The sequence below is a fragment of the Petromyzon marinus genome, chromosome 53 (genome assembly GCF_048934315.1).
Source record: "Petromyzon marinus isolate PM22_M1 ecotype Great Lakes invasive population chromosome 53, UKy_Petmar_22M1.pri1.0, whole genome shotgun sequence".
In the NCBI taxonomy this organism is placed as follows: Eukaryota; Metazoa; Chordata; class Hyperoartia; order Petromyzontiformes; family Petromyzontidae; genus Petromyzon; species Petromyzon marinus.
Genome location: NC_133719.1, coordinates 538,696 through 560,764, shown reverse-complemented (window position 1 = coordinate 560,764; position 22,069 = coordinate 538,696). Strand labels below are relative to the sequence as shown.

General features: G+C 56.6%; 1 protein-coding gene across 2 annotated transcripts in view; it reads left to right on the top strand.

The window, feature by feature from the left end:
- The window catches only part of LOC116953843 (uncharacterized), a 40,047-nt gene that overhangs the window by 6,378 nt on the left and 11,600 nt on the right, over window positions 1-22,069 (top strand). For both annotated transcript variants that reach the window (XM_032974103.2, XM_032974102.2), the window contains exons 2-11: window positions 9,737-9,948; window positions 10,054-10,195; window positions 10,364-10,476; window positions 10,849-11,126; window positions 11,594-11,743; window positions 12,543-12,855; window positions 13,717-13,892; window positions 15,245-15,391; window positions 18,803-18,968; window positions 20,971-21,117. In XM_032974103.2, the coding sequence (XP_032829994.2) occupies window positions 9,737-9,948; window positions 10,054-10,195; window positions 10,364-10,476; window positions 10,849-11,126; window positions 11,594-11,743; window positions 12,543-12,855; window positions 13,717-13,892; window positions 15,245-15,391; window positions 18,803-18,968; window positions 20,971-21,117 (1,844 nt within the window). The remainder of the gene's footprint in view (window positions 1-9,736; window positions 9,949-10,053; window positions 10,196-10,363; window positions 10,477-10,848; window positions 11,127-11,593; window positions 11,744-12,542; window positions 12,856-13,716; window positions 13,893-15,244; window positions 15,392-18,802; window positions 18,969-20,970; window positions 21,118-22,069) is intronic.

The window sequence follows — 22,069 nt, the reverse complement described above, 5'->3', positions numbered from 1 at the left end:
CCCCCATCTGCCACTCAAGTTGCCAGACAGAAGGTATTCCCTCTAGCTCCCGTCTTGAGATCGGCTATCGTGACACTGTGTTCGTGTGTTCGGGGTGGTGGTGGTGGTGGTTTTTGGGGAGCGCTTAGCGCGCTGTGCTACGAACCCTGCGACCCGAGTTCGAGTCCCACTCACGGCCACCAACATCAGTGACGATTATCTGAACCGGTCCTGGGCCTCCCCTAGGTCGACTCAGCCTCAACAATTAGTACCTGGTGCGGTGTGTAAACGTCACCACGGAGGGAGACAAAGGTGGCCGGGCGTGGTGCTGGCCACCCACGACCTCGTGTGCCGTGCTAACCTTCACAGGTGCTCCTCGCTAACAGCACTTGCCCCAACAGTCTGTTCAGGCTACACAGGGGACCTTTGTCTTTGGTGCGTGTAGGAGTGAGCTTGAGCTCTGGGAAGGGGAGGGGACCCCGGCTTCCCCTCCGGCAGGAATGCAGCAGCCTCCACCACAGCCACACCCTGTGAATCCACGATCTCATTCATCATTTTTATTCGTTCTGAAAATATTTATCTTTAGATCGATCGTGGAAAATTATTGGAGAGGGAATCGATTGGTCACCGCGATCGTGGTAACAATCACCGCCATCATTATCACTGCCGTCATCACCATCATTACTCTTGACAAGTCGTCCACCGTCCCTCCTGGCCCGTGGCACATCCTGCCCAAGCGCCCTCACTCCTGGTCACCGTCTACTCCGCTTGCTCCTCTGTCTCTCGGTGTCATTCCCAGCGTGCGTCTCTCCACACGTCTCTGTGCATTCTTCCGCTGTCGCTGCTGCTGCTCCTGCTGAGGCTTAACTCACCGGAGGGTGGTCCGTTGCCTCCCGCTCACTCTGCTATCGCTACTACCACTGCTACTGCCGTGGTCGCCGTGAGCTTCACTCCCGATGTCCACCCGTGTCGAGGTCGATACCAGGCACTGACCTCTGTCGTCTCATCCACCAACACCACCACCACCACACTGCAGATCACAACCACGCACTCACCAATCCACTCACCCACCCACACACTCACCTACTCAGCGCACTGTAGGTCACACACTCACCCACTCATCCGCTTACACACACCACATCACCTACCCACTCGCCACACTGCAGGTCACACCGACACACTGACCCACCCACTTACTACACGACAGGTCTTTGCACTGCTCTCTCGTCTAATTCACCCTGTGAGAGTGCTGTTTGTTCCTGGCAGCTTGGCGTTTCGGGAGCTCTGGCCCCGGCGCTCCGCGGTTTAAAGAGCAAGGGGCCGGGTGGAGCCGGGGACAGCCCCAGGGTGGCGCAGGACTACTCAGCTCCCCTCCCGCTCCCCTCCCGCTCCCCTCCAGCTCCCCTCCCGCTCTCCTCCAGCTCTCCTCCTGCTCCCCTCCCGCTCCCCTCCCGCTCCCCTCCCGCTCTCCTCCAGCTCTCCTCCCGCTCCCCTCCCGCTCCCCTCCCGCTCTCCTCCAGCTCCCCTCCCGCTCCCCTCCCGCTCCCCTCCCGCTCTCCTCCCGCTCCCCTCCCGCTCCCCTCCCGCTCCCCTCCCGCTCCCCTCCCGCTCTCCTCCAGCTCTCCTCCCGCTCCCCTCCCGCTCCCCTCCCGCTCTCCTCCCGCTCTCCTCCCGCTCCCCTCCCGCTCCCCTCCCGCTCCCCTCCCGCTCTCCTCCAGCTCTCTTCCCGCTCCCCTCCCGCTCTCCTCCAGCTCTCCTCCCGCTTCGCTCCCCTCCCGCTCCCCTCCCGCTCCCCTCCCGCTCCCCTCCCGCTCTCCTCCAGCCCACGTATATCCCCTCGACGTAACGAAACGCACCGACGGTCGTCCTTGCACATCCCATCAACCACAGGGCCCCTTCGGTTGTATTTTGGCTTTTTTTTGCTCTACGTCTTCTGTTTTTGCCTCGCTTGTCACGCCGTGGTCAGACGGCACCAGCAGCCGTGTCTCGGTGCATTCTCAACCCCAGTTCGCATCCTGGTCATGGCTTGCATCAGCGGCGAGGGATGTCTGCAGCACCCCATTCTGAACCCTCTTCCTTCTTAGATCTCCCCCTTCCCTCCCCCGCACCTCTGTCCACCGAGACATTATAGATGCGGGTGGTGGTGGAAGATTGCAGCCTTTCACGCGTGAGAAATCCGCACCTCCGATTAGCACGGTGCGAGAGACGTTCAACATACACTACACAATACACTACAATATACACTACACACTGTACTATACACTACACACTGCACTATACACTACACCACTATACGGAATTTAAAACCCATTTCCTAGTTTTTTTGTGTGCTAGTTTGTTGTCCTTCCCCCCGCCCCAGTGATGAGCACGGTTCAACGTTACTACCACTTAGACGGCGTGCCCCTACCGCGCTGCGTACGGGAGGGTGCTCAGCGCGCGGCCCTAACTTTAGACGGAAATCCGCGCGTCTCAGCTCACCCCCATCCCCTCCCTCTCCACACACCACGCAAAGACAAAGGTCTCCCGTGTGGCCTTAACAGGCTGATGGGGCAAGTGCTGTTAGTGAGCACCTTTGAAGGCCGACATGGTGCACGGAGGGGGTGGGTGGCCAGCACCACGCCAGGCCACCGATGTTTTCGCACCACACTGAGTACTCGTTTAAGGCTGAGTTAACCTAGGGGAGGGCCAAAACTGGTTCAGATGATGGTCACTTGTGTTGGTGGCCACGAGCAGGAATCGAATTCGAGTCGTCGGGTTCGTAGCACAACATGCTAACCGCTGCGCCACCACTCCCCACGCACCACACTCCACATGCCACACATAACTCGCGCCACGCACTTCACGCACCCTCCAAGCTCCCCACTCCGCACGCCCCCCCCACCACCCCTCCCTCTCCGCACACCCTCTAGGTCCCCGTCCTGTACGCACAGACTTCACACTTCCTCTATTGGGGCGGTCATGGTGGAGAAAGAGAGCTGCTTCTTTACAACAGCAGCTTCCCACACGCTCCCAGCTCACGAGCCCCCCTAAGTAGCCCATGCTCGGCGAGGCCGCGCGTGAAACAGTGGCGGCTGCTGATGACTTTGAAGGACGCCCAGACCCTTGCCAAGAAACGGGGCAATCTTCTCAGACCTTGTGGAAGTCACGCTAGCAACAACAGTGTGGTCGTCAGAAGCGCTTCCCTGCGCGTATGCGCGTCTGTGTGTGGACGTGTGGGGAGCGGTAGTGTAGTGGTTGGCGCGCTGCGCTGTGAACTCTGCGACCCGAGTTCGATTCTCGCTCACGGGCAACATCAGTGACGATTATATGAACCGGTCCTGGGCCTCCTCTATGTCGACTCAGCCTCAAATGAGTCCCTGATGCGGTGTGTAAACATCGCCACGAGGGAGACAAAGTCGGTCTGGCATGGTGCTGGCCACCCACCCCCTCGTGTGCCGTACCGGCCTTCATAGGTGCTGCTTCTCTCTCACAGGACTTGCCCCAACAGTCTGTTGAGGCTATACGGGGCGATCTTTGTCTTTGAAGTGTTAGGGTGCAGCTCACGAGGTGATGGCGCAGTTGGGAAAACAGACGCGCACACGGACACTCATGAAGACGCTCACTCGAACACCGCGACGTGAAGCGTGTGAGGCTCTCTGCTACCGACAGGTCACGGGGGACAGACCCTGGGCGTTGTGGGTTGGCTGACCGAGGCGACTGACAGATGCACCATGTGCGCTCCCCACCGTGTCAAACAAACACCCCCCCCCCACCTCCTTCTGTCTCTCACTCACACTGCCACTTCCCCCGCCTTGTGCGGAAACGAACGCGGTCTATGAATAGAAATCGTTCGGAGAAGTGCCAGTGTGACGTGGCCTCGCGCCCACTGCCCAATTCATACCACTTGTCAAAACCGTGACCCACCTCCCTCCCTCTCCCCTCCCATATCACAACCCTGACCCACCTCCCTCCCTACTGCCCCCCCGCCACTCCCCACTGATGGTGCACGAGCAGCAGCCTTGAGCTCCGACTGCTTCTGATTTGTGATTCTTGTTTTGTTCCGGTTTGCCTCTGGTTGGAAGAGAGAAATTTGGCGGGGGAAGGGCTGATGTTGCCTGGGGGGGGAGGGACACCGACATGGGGCTGATGGGGAGTCAGGGTGACGGCGGTCGGGCGGTTGTGGCAACGCCGTCTCGTCCCGCCTGGCGTGGGAGACAGGTGTGCGTGTGCTCACGATCATTAGGGACCTTCATGATGGTGAGCGGGCCCGGGTAAAACTACGTGGCCGGGAGTCAGAGCCATTCCCTGTACACCTTGGGGTGCGACAGGGATTTCCTCTGGCTCCCACATTATTTAACATCTATTTTGACCACGTAGTTCGTGAAGCTTTCAATAGCTGTACCGGGGGAATCTCCATATGGTACAGATATAATGGGAGGCTGATCGATGCCCGGGTGCGGTCAAGGGATGGCACCCTATTGCTCAACCACGTTATGTATGCCGATGATTTGGTAATAGCTGCTCATTCAGAGGAGGAGTTGGAGACGCTGCTGCTGAGACTGGAGCGTGCCACTAAGAGATGGGGCCTTACCATCAGCCCCACCAAAACTAAGCACCTGCCTGGGTATTTTGTACCATCGGACACTCCACCGCACAACTCCCAATCGGTGATGGGGCAGTTGTGGAGAGAGTGGAGAGTTTCCCATACCTGGGCAGTGTGTTTATGACCAGCTCCAGTTTAACAGCAGAGGTCTCACTCCGAATCAGTCGAGCGGCAATAACTTTTCATCGGTTGCATAACGCTGTGTGGAAGCTACCTGGTCTGTCGATCCGCACTAAGCTTCAGGTCTTCTCGGCCACGGTCATTCCCTCCCTTCTCTACGCTTGCGAAACGTGGACCCCCCTAATGGAACATCTTCGCCGGTTAGAAACATTTAGGCTAGCCTGCCTACGATCCATTCTGGGTTTAACCAGGCTGGATTGTGTGAGGAGCTCACAAATCTTTGAAAGATCTGGGCAAGGTCCCATTGGTGAGCTCCGGCAGGCAAGGCTACGTTGGCTGGGTCATGTAGCCCGCATGCCCAGCCACCACATGCCGAAACAGCTTTTGTTCGGCCGGATCGAGGGGGCTAAACGGGCGCGGCACGGGCTAGAGAAGAGATGGAGTGATGTGGTACAGGAGGACGTGGAGCTGAGTGGACTTGCCGATGACTGGTACCAGCGGTGTCAAGATCGGCCTCTGTGGAGAAGGCTCGTGAAGGACGCTACTGGGCAGTTGGAGGCAGTCGCCCTCGAAAAACAACGGAGGGCGGAGGAGCGACGCTCACAACAACGAGCGGAGCGCCGGGTGGCTAAAGCACAGCAGGTTGGCACAGTAGGGGGCACAGGTGGTGCATCAGCCAGTCATCTCAGTCAGTCGACCCGTGGCACTTGGGTCTGCCCCGTGACCTCCTGCCCGCGGGTGTTCGACACTTCACGTGGCCTCAAGGTCCACATGGCCTAGCACAAGCGTCGTGGTGGAGTCACCGCCACTTAGTGGCGAATGGCGGTTGTTGTTGTGTTGTCAAGTTGTGTGTGTGTGTTGTCAAGTTGTGTGTGTGTTGTCAAGTTGTGTGTGTGTGTTGTCAAGTTGTGTGTGTGTGTTGTCAAGTTGTGTGTGTGTTGTCAAGTTGTGTGTGTGTTGTCAAGTTGTGTGTGTGTGTGCTGTCAGGCTTTGTGTATGTGTGCTGTCAAGTTGTGTGTGTGTGTGTTGTTAAGTTGTGTGTGTGTGCTCTCAGGCTGTGTTTGTGTGTTGTTAAGATGTGTGTGTGTGTGTTGTTAAGTTATGTGTGTGTGTGCTGTCAGGCTGTGTGTTGAGTGTTGTCAGGAAGTGTGAGTCTCTTCAGGCCGTGTGTGTTGTCAGGCCGTGTGTGTGTGTGCTGTCAGGCTGTGTGTGTGTGCTCTCAGGCTGTGTGTGTGTGCTGTCAGGCTGTGTGTGTGTGTGTTGTCAAGTTGTGTGTGTGTGTGCTGTCAGGCTGTGCGTGTGCTGTCAGGCTGTGTGTGTGCTCTCAGGCTGTGTGTGTGCTGTCAGGCTGTGTGTGTGTGCTGTCAGGCCTTGTGTGTGTGTTGTCAAGTTGTGTGTGTGTTGTCAAGTTGTGTGTGTGTTGCTAAGCTGTGTGTGTGCTGTCAGGCTGTGTGTGTGCTGTCAGGCTGTGTGTGTGTGTGTTGTCAAGCTGTGTGTATGCTGTCAAGTTGTGTGTGTGTGTTTTGTCAGGCTGTGTGTGTGTGCTGTCAAGTTGTGTGTGTGTGTGCTGTCAGGCTGTGCGTGTGTGTGCTGTCAGGCTGTGAGTGTGGGTGCTGTCAGGCTATGTGTGTGAGTGCTGTCTCGCTGTGTGTGTGCTGTCAACAGTCATCACGCACACCGCATCACCATTACCATCATAATCATCATCCCTGCCGGGTCATTAAAGTTTCACTTTGTGGGATATATAAGAATAGGGTTTTTACCCTTTCTGTCACTAATACAGATGTTAAGATGTTCAAACACCAAATATACACTTGTTGCAAGGCATCATGTCTGTATTAACCACATACTTCTGGCATAACATGAAAATTATCATGCTCTGATAATATATATGCATTGTCTTTGAAACTGATAGAGCTACACCAGAGACAGCCTTCTTTATGGCCTATTCTAATTTGTGGTCGCTGCCATGGGAATGTGGAATTTCCACCACTGGCCCCAGGGCCACACACAGTGTGCGTAGTTGAGGGGTTGTTGGGCCGCCTAGTGGATGCGGCTCTACCGTGTGCCGTGAGCGGCGTCCGCGGCGATGCCTCCAACTCCGCTCGGGTTTTTTCGCGATGGGAGGAGGAGAGCGGAGAAAACCGGAGGACGCCCGCGGAGAACACGGGGAGAGAGGCGAATACAAATACCACGCGCACAAAGGCAGCGGTTTAGTCAAATTAACACAGCGGTTGTAGCAGTATGTTGCAGCTGTGGTGGTGGCGTTGGTGGTGGTCACAATGTTGGTGGTAGTAGCGATGATGATGATGATGGTTGTAATGGTTGTGATGGTGATGATGGTGGTCGTGAAAATTGTGTGGGGTGTGGTAGCGTAGCTGTTAGCACGCTGCGCTACGAACCTTGCGACCGAAGTTCGAATCCCGCTCACGTTCCTGGACCTCCCCTAGGTCGACTCAAAATGAATACCTGGTGCGGTGTGTAAAAGCATCCCCTCTAGGGAGGAGAGGTGCCCGAGTCGGGGATCGAACCCGGGGGCTTCTTCCTACGAGGCGCTGCGCCTCCCTGTAGTGGTACAAGGCCGTGGGGATGGCAATGGCTTGTGGGGAGGGCATCATCCAGCAGTGGGTTGGAGCGTTGGCGATGGTGCAGATATTGGCAATCGGCGATCGCCTCGGGAGTGTTGCTAAACACTTCGACCGTTGGCGATGGGGAGGAGACACGGGCAGGGGGGAGAGAAAGACAGAGATCCCCAGCATAGTCTTTACAGGCTGTCGAGTCAAGTGCTGTTAGCAAGTAGCACCTATGAAGGCCGGCACGGCACACGAGGGGTTGGGTGGCCAGCACCACGCCCGGCCGCCTTTGTCTCCCTCGTGGCGAAGTTTACACATCGCACCAGGTACTGATGTTAACTCCCTAGCCTGCTATGCAGGAGGTCGCGGGTTCGATCCCGACCCTGCTGTCTATTGTATATATGGAATTTGTGTCTCTCTCTGTACCCGTGGTCACGTGGACTTTTCTCTGGATCCTCCGATTTGTTGTGTGGGGTGTGGTAGTGTAGTGGTAAGTGGAGTGCCAGGGTGGTAGTAGCACAGTGGGTGACGCCCGCGGCTTACAGCCAGAAGTGCTGGCTTCAACTTCTGCCTCTGGTGCCTCTCTGTGTGGAGTTTCTCTCTCCCCCTGTTCTACAGTGAGTGAGTGGAGTTTGTATTGTCTCTCCTGTTCTACAGTGAGTGGAGTTTGTATTCTCTCCCTGTTCTACAGTGAGTGAGTGGAGTTTGTATTATCTCCCCTGTTCTATAGTGAGTGAGTGGAGTTTGTATTCTCTCTCCTGTTCTACAGTGAGTGTAGTTTGTATTCTCCCTCCTGTTCTACAGTGAGTGAGTGGAGTTTGTATTCTCTCTCCTGTTCTGCAGTGAATGGAGTTTGAATTCTCTCCCCTGTTCTACAGTGAGTGAGTGGAGTTTGTATTCTCTCTCCTGTTCTACAGTGAGCGAGTGGAGTTTGTATTCTCTCTCCTGTTCTACAGTGAGTGAGTGGAGTTTGTATTCTCTCTCCTGTTCTACAGTGAGTGAGTGTAGTTTGTATTCTCCCTCCTGTTCTACAGTGAGTGAGTGTAGTTTGTATTCTCCCTCCTGTTCTACAGTGAGTGTAGTTTGTATTCTCTCTCCTGTTCTACAGTGAGTGAGTGGAGTTTGTATTCTCTCTCCTGTTCTACAGTGAGTGAGTGGAGTTTGTATTCTCCCTCCTGTTCTACAGTGAGTGTAGTTTGTATTCTCTCTCCTGTTCTACAGTGAGTGAGTGGAGTTTGTATTCTCTCTCCTGTTCTACAGTGAGTGAGTGGAGTTTGTATTCTCTCTCCTGTTCTACAGTGAGTAAGTGGAGTTTGTATTCTCTCCCCTGTTCTGCGTGGGTTTCCTCCGGGTTTTCCGCGTTCCTCCTCCCATAGATAAACATGCACAGTGGAAGCGGTGTCAGCCAAACCACATCCCAATGCTGACACATTCCCTGCAAATAACACCAGCAACATCATCCACTCCACTCGTCCCTCGGTTAACATTTTTAATCGGTTCCACGAAAACTCCTGTTCACCGATATGACTGTTTTTCGAATATAGGAATTAGATGTTAAAAGCGTGAATCTGTTCCAAAATGATTGGAAATTGACCTTAACAATTTCCAACTTTTGTTTTAAGGCTGCTTACTTCCTACTCCTCTTTTCCTTTTGCCAATTCACTTTAGCAGCCATTGTAATATTTATAAATTTTCTAAAAAGTGGAAAATTAAGTCAAGGTCACCGAGTCTGCAAGAGAGGGGGTCTCCACTGCCACAACAGACAACGTGATGTAAACGAAGCCAGTCGATGTTCTTAGCGCTCATAAATGAGCGTCGCTGATTCGCTGAGTGCACGGCTCAGCCCCAGTATGAGCGTTGGATTGGCCGATAATTGGCGCCCGTGCGCATAATGTAAACACGGTAACGGTAGTCACATTTTTTACGTGAGTGGAAACCATGGGGCCACTATGGGGGGCGAAACATGAACCTGAAGACTGTGAACCGATGTCACTGTTAACTGAGGGTCTACTGTACTGCGAAAACTTAGCAGCACCCGTCAGGAAAACAAGAGTTGTGCCTGTTGCACCTAGTCTGTGCCAGGCTAGGTTCACTTTGAGGCCACGTGAAGGGTCAAAGGCTCGCTGCTGGCACGGTCAGACCTAGGTGCCATGGGCTGACTGACTGGGATGACTCCTGTGCTTTCTACTTTGCCAACTTGCTGCTTTTTAACCATCTGGTGTTGTGACGCCTTGCATTGTGACGGTCCATCGTCGCGACATCTCGTGTCATCGTGACGCCCCTCCTCATTGTCGTGACGCCCTGCATCGTCGTCATGACGCCCCGCGTTGTCGTCGTGATGCCCCTCCTCGTCGTCGTAGTCGTGATGCCACGCGTCATCATCGTGATTCCCCACGTCGTCGTCGTCATGAAGCCCCACGTCGTCGTCATCATCGTGATTCCCCGCGTCGTCATCGTCGTGACGCCCCGCGTGTTGTTTCAGCTACGGGCGCCCCAACGACCTCCCGGGCTTGGCTAACGATGGCCGCCTCACGCGACGCCGTAGCCGACTGGGAGCAGCTCACGGGGCAGCAGGAGCCTGGATTCCTGCGGGACGGTGGAAGAGGTGGAGCAGGAGATGGTGGAGGAGGTGATGGAGGAGGAGGTGATGGAGGTGGCGGCCTCTATCGGATGACGGTGACCACGGTGGAGACGGTGAGGGTTTTCATACGGCTTACGCTCACCCCAGCTCACCCTCGCACTGATCCCCCACTGATCCACCCGCTGATCCCCCCCCCGCTGATCTCCGTTATCCCAAAGGAGCTGCTTACCACGCGGGTGTTGGTGAGAGGGGGAGGGGTCGTAGCGGATTTCCACCAGAGCGGAACTGGAGCGACCTGCTCCTTTGACTCCACGTTCCCCACAGAATCACCGCTCCACCCCGGGCTCCATGCCTACTCCGGTGAGACGACTCGTACACTTGCTAACCGCTCGCTCGCTCGCTCGCCACCCGCTCGCTTCCCACTCACTCACCCGTTAATTTGCTCGTTCCTGTATGAATAGTTGTTGTTGTTGACGACATTGTTGTTGATAAAACGTTGACGTCGTCGTTGTGGCTGTTGTGTCCCAGGCGCCCGCGAGGCGCTGTGCGCATGGCTACACGCCACGCGCGTCGCCGTGGAGCAGCATGACGGTTGCCATGGCGACGTCGCCGACACGCAGCGCCGCATCGACGCGCTGCAGGTGCTGCCCCCCTCCTCTCACCCACGACCTCCGACCTCCTAGACGACCCTTGACCTGCCATGACTTCCCCCAGCCATCCCCTGCTCCCCTGACGTCTCGCAAATGACCCCTGACCTCTCTTTTTCTCCCCATATGTGTCTCTCTCCCCGTGTCCCCGTGTCTCTCTCTCTCTCCCCATGTCCCCATGTCTATCTCCCTCCTCATGTCTGTCTCTCTCTCCCCATGTCCCCCGGTCTTTATGTCTCCCCTTATCCCCGTGTCTCTCTCCCCGTGTCCCGGTGTCTCTCTACCTCTTCATGTCCCCACGTCCATCTCTCTCCCCATGTCTGTCTCTCTCTCCCCGTGTCCCCGCGTCTCCGCCGCCCTCCGCAGGCCGTGCTGGACAATCTCCCGGAGGGGCGCTCTCTGCTCGAGCGCTCGGCCGTTGAGCTGGAGACGCTGGCCCGTGGTGGTGGGGGTGGGGGGGGCGGCCCCCCCCACGGCCCCCCCCACGGCCCCCCTGCCCCCGGCGCCCCGCCCCCCGTGCCACCGGCCGCCCTGGAGGAGGCGGAGCGGACGCTGGAGCGTGACCGGCGGGCCCTGGGCCTGGTGAGCGCGCGGGCCCACGCGGCCCTCCTCGCCCTCGCCCAGCGCCTGCAGCGGCTGCACAGGTGCTTCCCTCGGCGCGCCGCTCCACACTCCACTCGCCCCCAGCGCCAGAAACACTCAAACAGCACACGAACAGCACGCGTACAACACACGGACGGCACGTGCACAATACGCGAACATCACGCGAACAGCACGCGAACAGCACACCCTCCTGGCACCAGAAACACACGTTCAGTGTCTCGTCAGCGGTGGTTCACCAGTAAGCCCGACTGCCGCTGACGAGACATTTGAGTCCCGCTCACGGCCTTCTCTTGGGCGTTCCCCCGAGGTCGACTCGGCATTAATTGAGTCCCCGGCGTGGTCCGTGTAACACGTCGGCACCGGGGAGACAAAAGCCACCGGGCGTGGCGTCGGCCATTCCGCCCCCTCGCAAGTTCGCCGTGCCGGCCCTAACGACCGCTCGCCCACCGGCTGTTGCGGCCCGACTGCGCCTCGTGGACCACACGGGGTCGACCCTTTGCCTGTGCAGGAGCGGCGAGCGGCTGCTGGAGTTTGAGCGCTGGCTCCGGGGCGTGGAGACGGCGCTGGGCCACGGAGCGGCCTCAGGGAGGCCCGGCGAGGAGAAGGAGGCCATCGCCTCCGCCGTGGAGGCCCTGCTCGAAGACATCAACCAACACAGGTCCCCCGCACACACACAGACGCACAGACAACGATCCCCCGTATCGCCTTAACAGACTGTTGGGGCAAATGCTGTCAGCGAGCAGCACCTATGAAGGCCGGCACGGCACACGAGGGGGTGGGTGGCCAGCACCACGCCCGGCTGCCTTTGTCTCCCCAGTGGCGATGTTTAGTATACACCGCAACCGGGCACTCATTTGCGGCTGAGTCGACCTAGGGAAGCCCGGAACCGGTTCAGATAATTGTCACTGATGTTGGCTGTGAGCGGGAATGGAACTCGGTCATCGGGTTCAAAGCGCAACGCGCTAAGCATCACGCTGCCGCTCCCCATACACACATACATACAGACATAGATAAAAAAAAACATTGACAAAGATCCCCCGTTTAGCCTCTGCAGACCGTTGGGGGCAAGTGCTGTTCGCGAGCACCCATTAAGGCCTGCGCGGCGCACGAGGGGTTGGATGACCGACATCACGACCGGCAGACTTTGTCTCCCCTGTGCCTACCCGTCACCACCATCACCACCACCATCATCACCATCATCACCACCGTCATCGACCACCGTCATTACCATCATCACCACCACCATCATCACCATCATCACCATCACCACCACCATCATCATCACCATCACCACCATCATCATCACCATCACCACCACTATCATCATCACCATCATCACCACCATCATCGACCACCGTCATTACCATCATCACCACCACCATCACCACCATCACCACCATCGTCACCACCACCGTCACCATCACCGCCGTCACAATGGCGGTGTCACCGTTGCCCAGGCCGCAAATGGACGAGGTGACCGGCGCGGGCGACGACACCCCCGTGGGGGAGGCGGTGGAGGTGGGGGCCGGGGGGGCGGCAGCAGCGCCCCTCGCCCCCGACGCGCGTCTGCGCGGGCGCTACGACGCGGCGCTGGCGGCGGCCGCGCTGCGCGCCAGGGAAGGCCGCGTGCGGGCACAGCTCGACGCGGCGTGGCGTTCCGCGCGCGCCGACCTCTCGCGCTTCTGCGAGGACGTGCGGGCACAGCTGGGCGCCGTCGACTGCGTCGTGGGCCAGCGCCACGAGCTGCACGCACGCATGCAGCTCAGCAAGGTGGGCACCAACTCGCCCCCGCTCGCCCTCGCTAGCTCACGCCCGCTCGCCCACGCTCACCCTCGCTAGCTCGCCCCCGCTCGCTCACGCCTGCTTGCCCCCGCTCGCTCACACCCGCTCGTCCCCGCTCACCCCTGCTCGCTCGCTCGCCTCCGCTCGCTCACGCCCGCTCGCCCCCGCTCACTCACGCCTGCTCGCCCCCACTCGCTCAGGCCCACTCGCTCGTGCCCGCTAACTCACACTCCTGTGTAGCCGATTCCCGACTCGGGTGCCTCTTTCCGTGAAGTTTGTATTCTCTCCCCCAGTCCTGCGTGGAGCTTTCTCTGAGTTATCTGGGTTCATCTCATAGCTAAACCCACACCCACGGTGGAAATTGTATTGGCCAAACCACATCCTCAATTCTGATACATTCCCTGCAGATCACTCAATTGGGATCAAAGACAGAGATCCCCCGTATAGCCTGAACAGACTGTTGGGGAAAGTGCTGTTAGCGAGCAGCACCAATGAGGCCCGGCATGGCACACGGTGGGAGGGTGGCCAGCAACCACCCCCGGCCGCCTTTGTCTCAGGTACTCACTTGAGGCCGTGTCCATCTAGGGTAGGTGGTCCAGGTGTCTTTTGAGATAATCCATTGCAGGTGTTGGCCGTGAGTGGGAATCGAACTCGGGTCACGGGGGTTCACAGCGCAGCGCGCTGACCACCACCGCTCCCTCGCTCGCTCACTCGCACGCCAACTCGTACGATCGCTCGCGCGCCCGACTCACACGATGGTACGTGAGCGTCAGAGATGACAGGCGGGCCAGCGCCCCCTGCAGTCACCCAGGCAGTCTCTGCCTTACCGCCTCTCGCCCCGCGTGCCAGCGCCTGCTCGGGTGCCGCGACGAGGGCGAGCGCCTATTGGCGTCGCTGCTGGGCGCCGGGCGGCTGGTGCTGCGCGCGACGCTGTGCCCCGTGGAGCGTCGCGCCGTCCAAGCGGCGCTACACGACGAGCAGGCAGCCTGGGACGAGCTGCACACGAGCTGCGTGCACGCACACGGGTACCCCCCCTCCACTCGCCTCCCTTCTCTCCCCTCCCCCACCACTCCTGGCCACAGTCCCTCTGACTGGATGGAATCTGGAATCACGTGGTTTCTTGCACAGCAATTCAGTCACTTTATGTTGGTCTCTGCATCCCCAGCGTCGTAGCGTCCTTCTCTGTGCCCCCGTGTCTCCCAGGCGGCTGGAGTGACTGTACCTGTGTCTCTGTCCCCCCCCCGTGTCTCCCAGTCAGCTGGAGTGACTGTACTTGTGTCTCTGTCCCCCCCCCCCATGTCTCCCAGTCGGCTGGAGTGACTGTACCTGTGTCTCTGTCCCCCCGTGTCTCCCAATCAGCTGGAGTGACTGTGCTTGTGTCTCCGTCTCCCCGTGTCTCCCAGCCGGCTGGAGTGACCGTACCTGTGTCTCTGTCCCCCCCCGTGTCTCCCAGTCGGCTGGAGTGACTGTACTTGTGTCTCTGTCCCCCCCCCGTGTCTCCCAGTCAGCTGGAGTGACTGTGCTTGTGTCTCCGTCTCCCCGTGTCTCCCAGCCGGCTGGAGTGACTGTACCTGTGTCTCTGTCCCCCCCCCCGTGTCTCCCAGTCAGCTGAAGTGACTGTACCTGTGTCTCTGTCACCCCCGTGTCTCCCAATCAGCTGGAGTGACTGTACTTGTGTCTCTGTCCCCCCGTGTCTCCCAGCCGGCTGGAGTGACTGTACCTGTGTCTCTGTCCCCCCCCCGTGTCTCCCAGTCAGCTGGAGTTGCTGTACCTGTGTCTCTGTCCCCCCCCCGTGTCTCCCAGGCGGCTGGAGTGACTGCACCTGTGTCTCTGTCCCCCCGTGTCTCCCAGTCAGCTGGAGTGACTGTACCTGTGTCTCTGTCCCCCCGTGTCTCCCAGTCAGCTGGAGTGATTATACCTGTGTCTCTGTCCCCCCGTGTCTCCCAGTCAGCTGGAGTGGCTGTACCTGTGTCTCTGTCCCCCCGTGTCTCCCAGTCAGCTGGAGTGGCTGTACTTGTGTCTCTGTCCCCCCGTGTCTCCCAATCAGCTGGAGTGATTATACCTGTGTCTCTGTTCCCCCGTGTCTCCCAGCCGGCTGGAGTGACTGTACCTGTGTCTCTGTCCCCCCGTGTCTCCCAGTCAGCTGGAGTGACTGTACCTGTGTCTGTCCCCCCGTGTCTCCCAGCCGGCTGGAGTGGCTGTACCTGTGTCTCTGTCCCCCCGTGTCTCCCAGCCGGCTGGAGTGGCTGTACCTGTGTCTCTGTCCCCCCGTATCTCCCAGGCAGCTGGAGTGGCTGTGCCTGTGTCTCTGTCCCCCCGTGTCTCCCAATCAGCTGGAGTGATTATACCTGTGTCTCTGTTCCCCCGTGTCTCCCAGCCGGCTGGAGTGGCTGTACCTGCAGTGGCGGAGCTACTCGGAGCGACGCACGGCGCTGCTGCGTGCGCTGGCGGCGCACGTGAGCGCAGTCGACGCCCAGCTGCTCCCCCAGCCCAGCCTGGCCGACAAGGAGGCGGCGCTGGACAGGTGGCGCCACCCACACCCACACACTGCACTCAACCACCACACGCTCGCTCACTTACACACCCTCAACCACTTACTCAACCGCTCATCCACTCAACCAAAGACAAAGATCCCCCGTATAGCCTGATCAGACTGATGGGGTAAGTCCTGTTATCTATGGTGGCCGGCACGGCACATGAGGGGGTGGGTGGCCAGCACCACGCCCGACCGCCTTTGTCTCCCGAGTGGTGATGTTTACACACCGCACCAGGTCCCCATTTGAGGCTGAGTCGACCTAGCAGAGGCCCAGGACCTGTTCAAACAATCGTCTTTGGTGGTGATTTTGGCTGTGAACGGGAATCGAACACAGGGTAGCTGGGTTCGTAGCGCAGCGCGCTAACCACTGCACCACCTCTCCCCACAACTCACTCAACCATCCACCCACTTACACATTCCACTGTCTCTAGCGCAGTGGTTCTTAACCTTGTTGGAGGTACCGAACCCCACCAGTTTCATATGCGCATTCACCGAACCCCTCTTTAGTGAAAAATAAAATGTGATTTTTTTCAAATTCAAGACATAGATATGTTTTTTACTGGTACACAAAATGAGCCGTGCATGAACATTACCTTGTTCAAAGAATAAAACCAACACAATGCATAAACTCACAACAAATTACATACCTGGAAATCAATGTGACTTCTGCTGTTGCCTTTGAGAGATCAGTTCAGATATGCGTGGCTTCACCTTGGCAAGTGCCACTCTCATGTCATTTTCACAGCAAAGTCTGTTCCTTTTCTTCGTTTTTATGTCCAGCATCCTCGAAAAGGATTGCTCACAAAGATATGTTGTAACAAATGGTATAAAAAAATCCAGGGCTTTCTTAGCAATAACTGAATACTTGTTCATTTGTCGACACCAAAACGTTGAGAGCGTTGTTGTTCTGAAGAGTTGCTGTTGAACCTGGCTCTGCTGAATTTCAATGATTTCGTCGAGGAATTCATCATTGACATCTGCTGTTTCAACAGCAAACGTGAACGGCTGTCTCACCCATGCTGGATATGACTCTCTTGTAGGGAAATATCCGTCGAGAGACTTTGCAAGCTCATCTAAGTGCGTGGCAATTGTTTGCTTCAGTTCCGTGGATACAGAAATATCTCCGATTCCAGACACATCTTCGATCTTACTTGCACAGTCGTCCAGAAGCGGGAAGTTTGCGAAGTTATTGTTCTCTGTTCGTCGTTTCCATAATGGTAGCTTTTTTTGAAAAGCCTTCAGGTGTTCTTCCGCTTCCATGATATTGACTCCACCACCCTGCATCTGCTGATTGAGATGATTGAGAGCTGCGAATATATCAGCCATGTACGCTAAAATGAGAATGAACTCAGGATTTTTGAAGCAATCTGCATGGCAGTGTTGGTGCTCTTGCAAAAACAGGGCTAATTCCACACGCATGGCAAAAACACGATTCAGCACCTGTCCCCGGGATAACCACCGAATATTAGAATGGAGCAGAAGTACCTCAAATTCAGAGCCCATTTCTTTACACAGCTCACTGAAGATGCGGTGCCTCAGAGCACTTTTTCGCACATAGTTCACACATTCCACCACAGTTTTTAATACTTCTGCCATTTTTGGAGGTAAGGTTTTTGTTGCCAACACATGCCTGTGCAGAATACAATGCGTCACAATGATGTGTGGTGCATCGGCCTTTACTAGCGCACCAAAACCAGACTTTCTTCCCAGCATGACTGGAGCTCCGTCCGTACAAACTGCAGAAACCATATCCCATGAAAGATTGTTGTTTCTGAAGAAGTCATCCACAAGCTTCTTCACATCGGCTGCCTTCGTTGTTGTTGTAAGAGGCTTACAAAATAAAAACTCTTCTTTTATCATGTCGTCTTTCACATAGCGTACAAAAACAGCAAGCTGGCTTAGATCAGAAACGTCTGTGGTTTCGTCGAGTTGAAGGCTGAATTTTGCCGGGCTTGAAATCAGATCCGCGACTACTTGAGCCAAGATGTCTTTACTCATGTCTTCTATTCTGTCACTGACGGTGTCATTTGAAAGGGGAATTTGGGATAATTTACCTTCGGCCGCTGTTCCGAGTATCAGATTCGCCATCTTTAATGCAGCTGGTTTCACAAGTGTTTCACCAATGGTGTGTGGCTTGCCCTGCTTTGCGATCAGGTAAGCAACTTCGTACGATGCTGTCAGGATCGGTTTGTTAACAGGTACAAATCCAAGAGCAGGCAGAGTGGCCCTTTCATCGAATCTGGCTCTCTTCACCCTGAATTCAGCAAGTGTTGTGTTCTTGTATTCCCCGTCTCCATGCAGCTTCAAGAAGTGTTCCTTTAGTTTTGCCGGTGCAAGACTAGAGTTGCTCAACTTGGCGTTGCAAATCATGCAGATAGGACGCTCACTCCCATCACGTTCCGTGATACATGAGAATCCATGTTGTACATATTCGTCCGACCACTTTCTTCTTTTGCCCGACATAGTTAGTATGGATAAAATATTAAAGAAATCACACGACGTACGACAACAACAGTCACACGTTGACTACTGAGTACGCACTAAATTCCCCGCAGCGCTGATTGGCCAAGCAGTGTAGCATGATCATCTGCAGCCAGTGATGGCCAAGCGGGCCGTGTGTGTCATCACAAATTTACACAATAATTCAAGTGTGTCCGGACCTCCGTGGCGGGGGCTCTGCCGAACCCCTGAGATCGACTCACCGAACCCCTGGGGTTCGATCGAACCCAGGTTAAGAACCACTGCTCTAGCGATTGGTGTCGTGACGTTGACTGTGCTGTTTGTGGGGAGAAGTGCTACAAACCTGGCGACCCGAGTTCTATTCCTGCCCGCGACCAATAAGCAGTTGAACCGCTCTTGGGCCTCCCCGAAGCCGACTGGTGCAATGTGTAAAAATTGCCACTGGGGAGGCAAAGGCGGCGGGGCATGGTACTGGCCACCCCGCCCCCTCATGTGCCGAACCGCCCTCCATAGGTGCTCCTCTCTTGTCCTGATGGTCTGTTAAGTTGTAACATGTAGTAAAGGTGAGTAAAGGTGAATGGTAAATGGTGTGGGTTTACTCTAGTAACTAATGGGTACGTTTTGTTTACTTGATAAACCTTACTAATTGGCTGTGTCGGGTGGTAACGGATTTAACGACATAATTATTTTAACGTGATCTTCCCAAAAAAAAACCTCTTGTGGATTATAAAGGTTCGTCACGTAAACAAAACGTTCCAATTAGTTACTCCCTTCAGCGCACACCGGTTGAGCGTAGGAGAGTTAAACCCCACAGCATTTACAAAATTCGAGTACTTTGTCGTTTCGTTGGTGATTGCGACCACCAGGTCCTGTTGAGGCCACACGGAGGGGGGTCTTTGTGACCGTGTTTGCGTGCGTGTGGGGGGCGTGAGGGTGCAGGTGCCGCGAGGTGGACGGGGCGCTGCGGGTGCTCGGCCCCGCGCTGGACGAGCTGCAGGAGGCGGCGCGAGCGCTGCTCGACCGCACCGAGGACGCGGAGCTGCACGGAGACGCGGAGCGCGACGCGCTCAGCGCGCCGCATCGCGACGCGGCGCAACGTGTGCAGGTGGGGGGGGGGGGGGGGGGGGGCAGCCACCACGCCCCTCGGCGTGCCGCGGTGGAGGCTGAGTGCAGTGCGTGTGTGTGGCTCGGTATGCTAAGTTTGTGCGGGAGGCCCCGGGGAGACGGGCATCTGTGATGTATCCCCGCCAAACCCCATTTGGCAGAGACATGAGACTGAATCCTTACCCTCAGGGTTCCTCAAGAAATGGCAAAAAGCCACTGCGGGTGGCCACGTGGAATGTTCAAATGCTCACTGCAGAGGAGAGACTGTCACTCATCTGTCGGGAGCTGGACTGATACCGCCTGGATCTCTGCGGTATTCAGAAGGTCCGTAGACTGGCTCTGACTCCAACCACAATGAGGGGTAGACAGTCCTCAACTCAGAGCAGGAGACTGACATACAACAGGGAGTGGCTCTTTTGAACAAAATAATGAAGGGGTCGTGGGAGCATGGCGGTGAGGTGTGGTAAGCTGTAAGCCCCAGGTTATTGTGGGCTCGCCTTCCCATCAACCAGAGGCGAGGAGTGGTGGTGGTGGTTACTTATGCCCACACCGAAGATGAACATCAGTGCAGGGATTCGGGCAAGGCCAATGAGTCAGATGCCTACCATGACCTTATGTCACATGCTATTTAAAGTGGCCCCTCGGGCTAGAGTCATCCTGTCATGATGCTGGCACCTGGGCTGGAGTGATTGGAAGGCATGGGCCAGATCAGCTCAATAACACCAATAGGAGGCTGCTAGACTTCTGTGCAGCCCATGGGCTTGCAATTACCAACAGTAATGGTACAGCGGATGCGGCCCCATATCCTTGACACCAGGACCTACTGTGGAGCTGATCTATCGACTGACCATCGGCTTGTCATCTGTAAGATGCGCCTGCCATTCTTCCACTCCGGTGGTGGGTGTACACTCAGGACCCCATTCAAACCCACAGTGGCCTGGTCTCAACTAGTCTATGAAAGTTGCAAGCGAGAATTTCATCATCACTTGCACCTGGGGTTGGCATCGTACCCGCATCCTCCTGATGCCAACGGGAAATGGGCGAGGTTTAGGACTGGCTCATGTAGCTGCAATGGCTGCTTTGAGTACACGGTCTAAGCCTCCCCAGTTACCCTGGCTGACAGATTAGGTGCTCCGGCTGGCTGAGAAAAAGCAACAGGCCCACTCCCACCGTCTTCAGCACCCTACGTTGGAGAATGAGGTTTACCGCAGCCTTCGCTCGAAGGTTCGGAGAGCCGTGTGGCGCTGCAAGGATGGGTGGTGGTCGTGGGTTGCTGAAGATATGGAGTCTACTTTCAGCGCCACACGTATCACCGTCATTAGGAGAAAGAACGGTGATCCAATCTCCGACCCCCAGGAACAGCTTTTCAGAATTGTTGACCATGCCCATGAGGTCTTGGGGGAGGGGAAATCCCTCAGCCTGGAAAACATCATGGGGCAATGTGGGGATGACCCTGCTGAGGCTGCCATGCCTCAAATATTGGAAGAAGTAGTCACCCCCTGTGAGTGGCTGGCTGAGGTGTCATCTGTTGAGGAAGTACAGAAGGCATTTCAGAGTCTGAGAACAGGAAAGCACCGGGCAGAGATTAACTCCCAAGTAAAATGCTGAGGGAAGGTGGTGTTTGTGCGCAGACTGCCCTATATGACATCACAATCACAGTTTGGACTACTGGACAGGTTCCGCAGGATTGTAAGGATGTCCTGGTGGTCCCCCTCTTTAAGAGTGTGTGTTTCTGTGTGTGTCTCAGCATGTTGTGGTGGACGCTGAGTGTGTGTGTGTGTGTGACTCAGTGTGCTGTGGTGGACGCTGAGTGTGTGTTTGTGTGACTCAGTGTGCTGTGGTGGAGGCTGAGTGCGGTGTGTGTGTGTGTGACTCAGTGTGCTGTGGTGGACGCTGAGTGTGTGTTTGTGTGACTCAGTGTGCTGTGGTGGAGGCTGAGTGCGGTGTGTGTGTGTGACTCAGTGTGCTGTGGTGGACGCTGAGTGTGTGTTTGTGTGACCCAGCGTGCTGTGGTGGAGGCTGAGCGCCGGGTGAGCGAGCACCGGATCTGGGTGGACTCCGAGCAGCAGCTGCAGAAGCTGGTGGAGGACGCCAGGGAAGAGCTTTCTCACCTCCCCCCTGGCACCCTCACCCTCACCACGCTCACCCCGGTGAGCAATGCACACTGACCCTACACCACGTGTGTGTCGCAGCGCTACGAACCCAGCGACCCGAGTTGGATTCCCGCTCACGGCCAACACCAGTGACAGGTTATCTCAACCGGTCCTGGGCCTCCCCTAGGTCGTCTCAGCCTTAATGAGTACGTGGTGCACTTTGTGTAATCATCGCTTCTAGGCGGCCGGGCATGGTGCTGGCCACCCACCTCCTCATGTGCTAAGAGCACTTGCCCCAACAGTCTGTTAAGGCTGCACGGGGGGTGGGGGGGGTCTCCACGAGTACGAGAGTGTGTATGCGAACGTGTGTGTACGCAAGTGAGTGTGTACGCGAGTGTGTACGTGAGTGTGTACGTGAGTGTGTGTGTGTACACGAGGGTGTGTATATGAGTGAGTTTAACCAGACTGGATTGTGTGAGGAGCTCACAAATCCTTGAAAGATCTGCACAAAGTCTCATCGGTGAGCTCCTCTGGCAGGCAAGGCGGCATTGGCTGGGTCATGTAGCCCGCATGCCCAGCCACCGCATGCCTAAACAGCTTTTGTTCGGCCGGATCGAGGGGGCTAAATGGGCGCAGCACGGGCTAGAGAATAGATGGAGTTATGTGGTACAGGAGGATGTGGAGCTGAGTGGACTTGCCGATGACTAGCACCAGTGGCATCAAGATCGGCCTCTGTGGAGGAGGCTCGTGAAGGACGCTGTTGGGCAGTTGGAGGAAGTCGACCTCCAACAACAACGGAGGGTGGAGGAGCGATGCTCACAACAACGAACGGAGTGCCGGGTGGCTGAAGCACAGAAGGTTGGCACAGTAGCGGGCACAGGTGGTGCATCAGCCAGTCATCTTAGTCAGTCGACCCGTGGCACCTGGGTCTGCCCTGTGACCTGCCAGCGGGCGTTCGACACATCACGTGGCCTCAACATGCACATCGCCTGGCACAAGCGTCATGGTG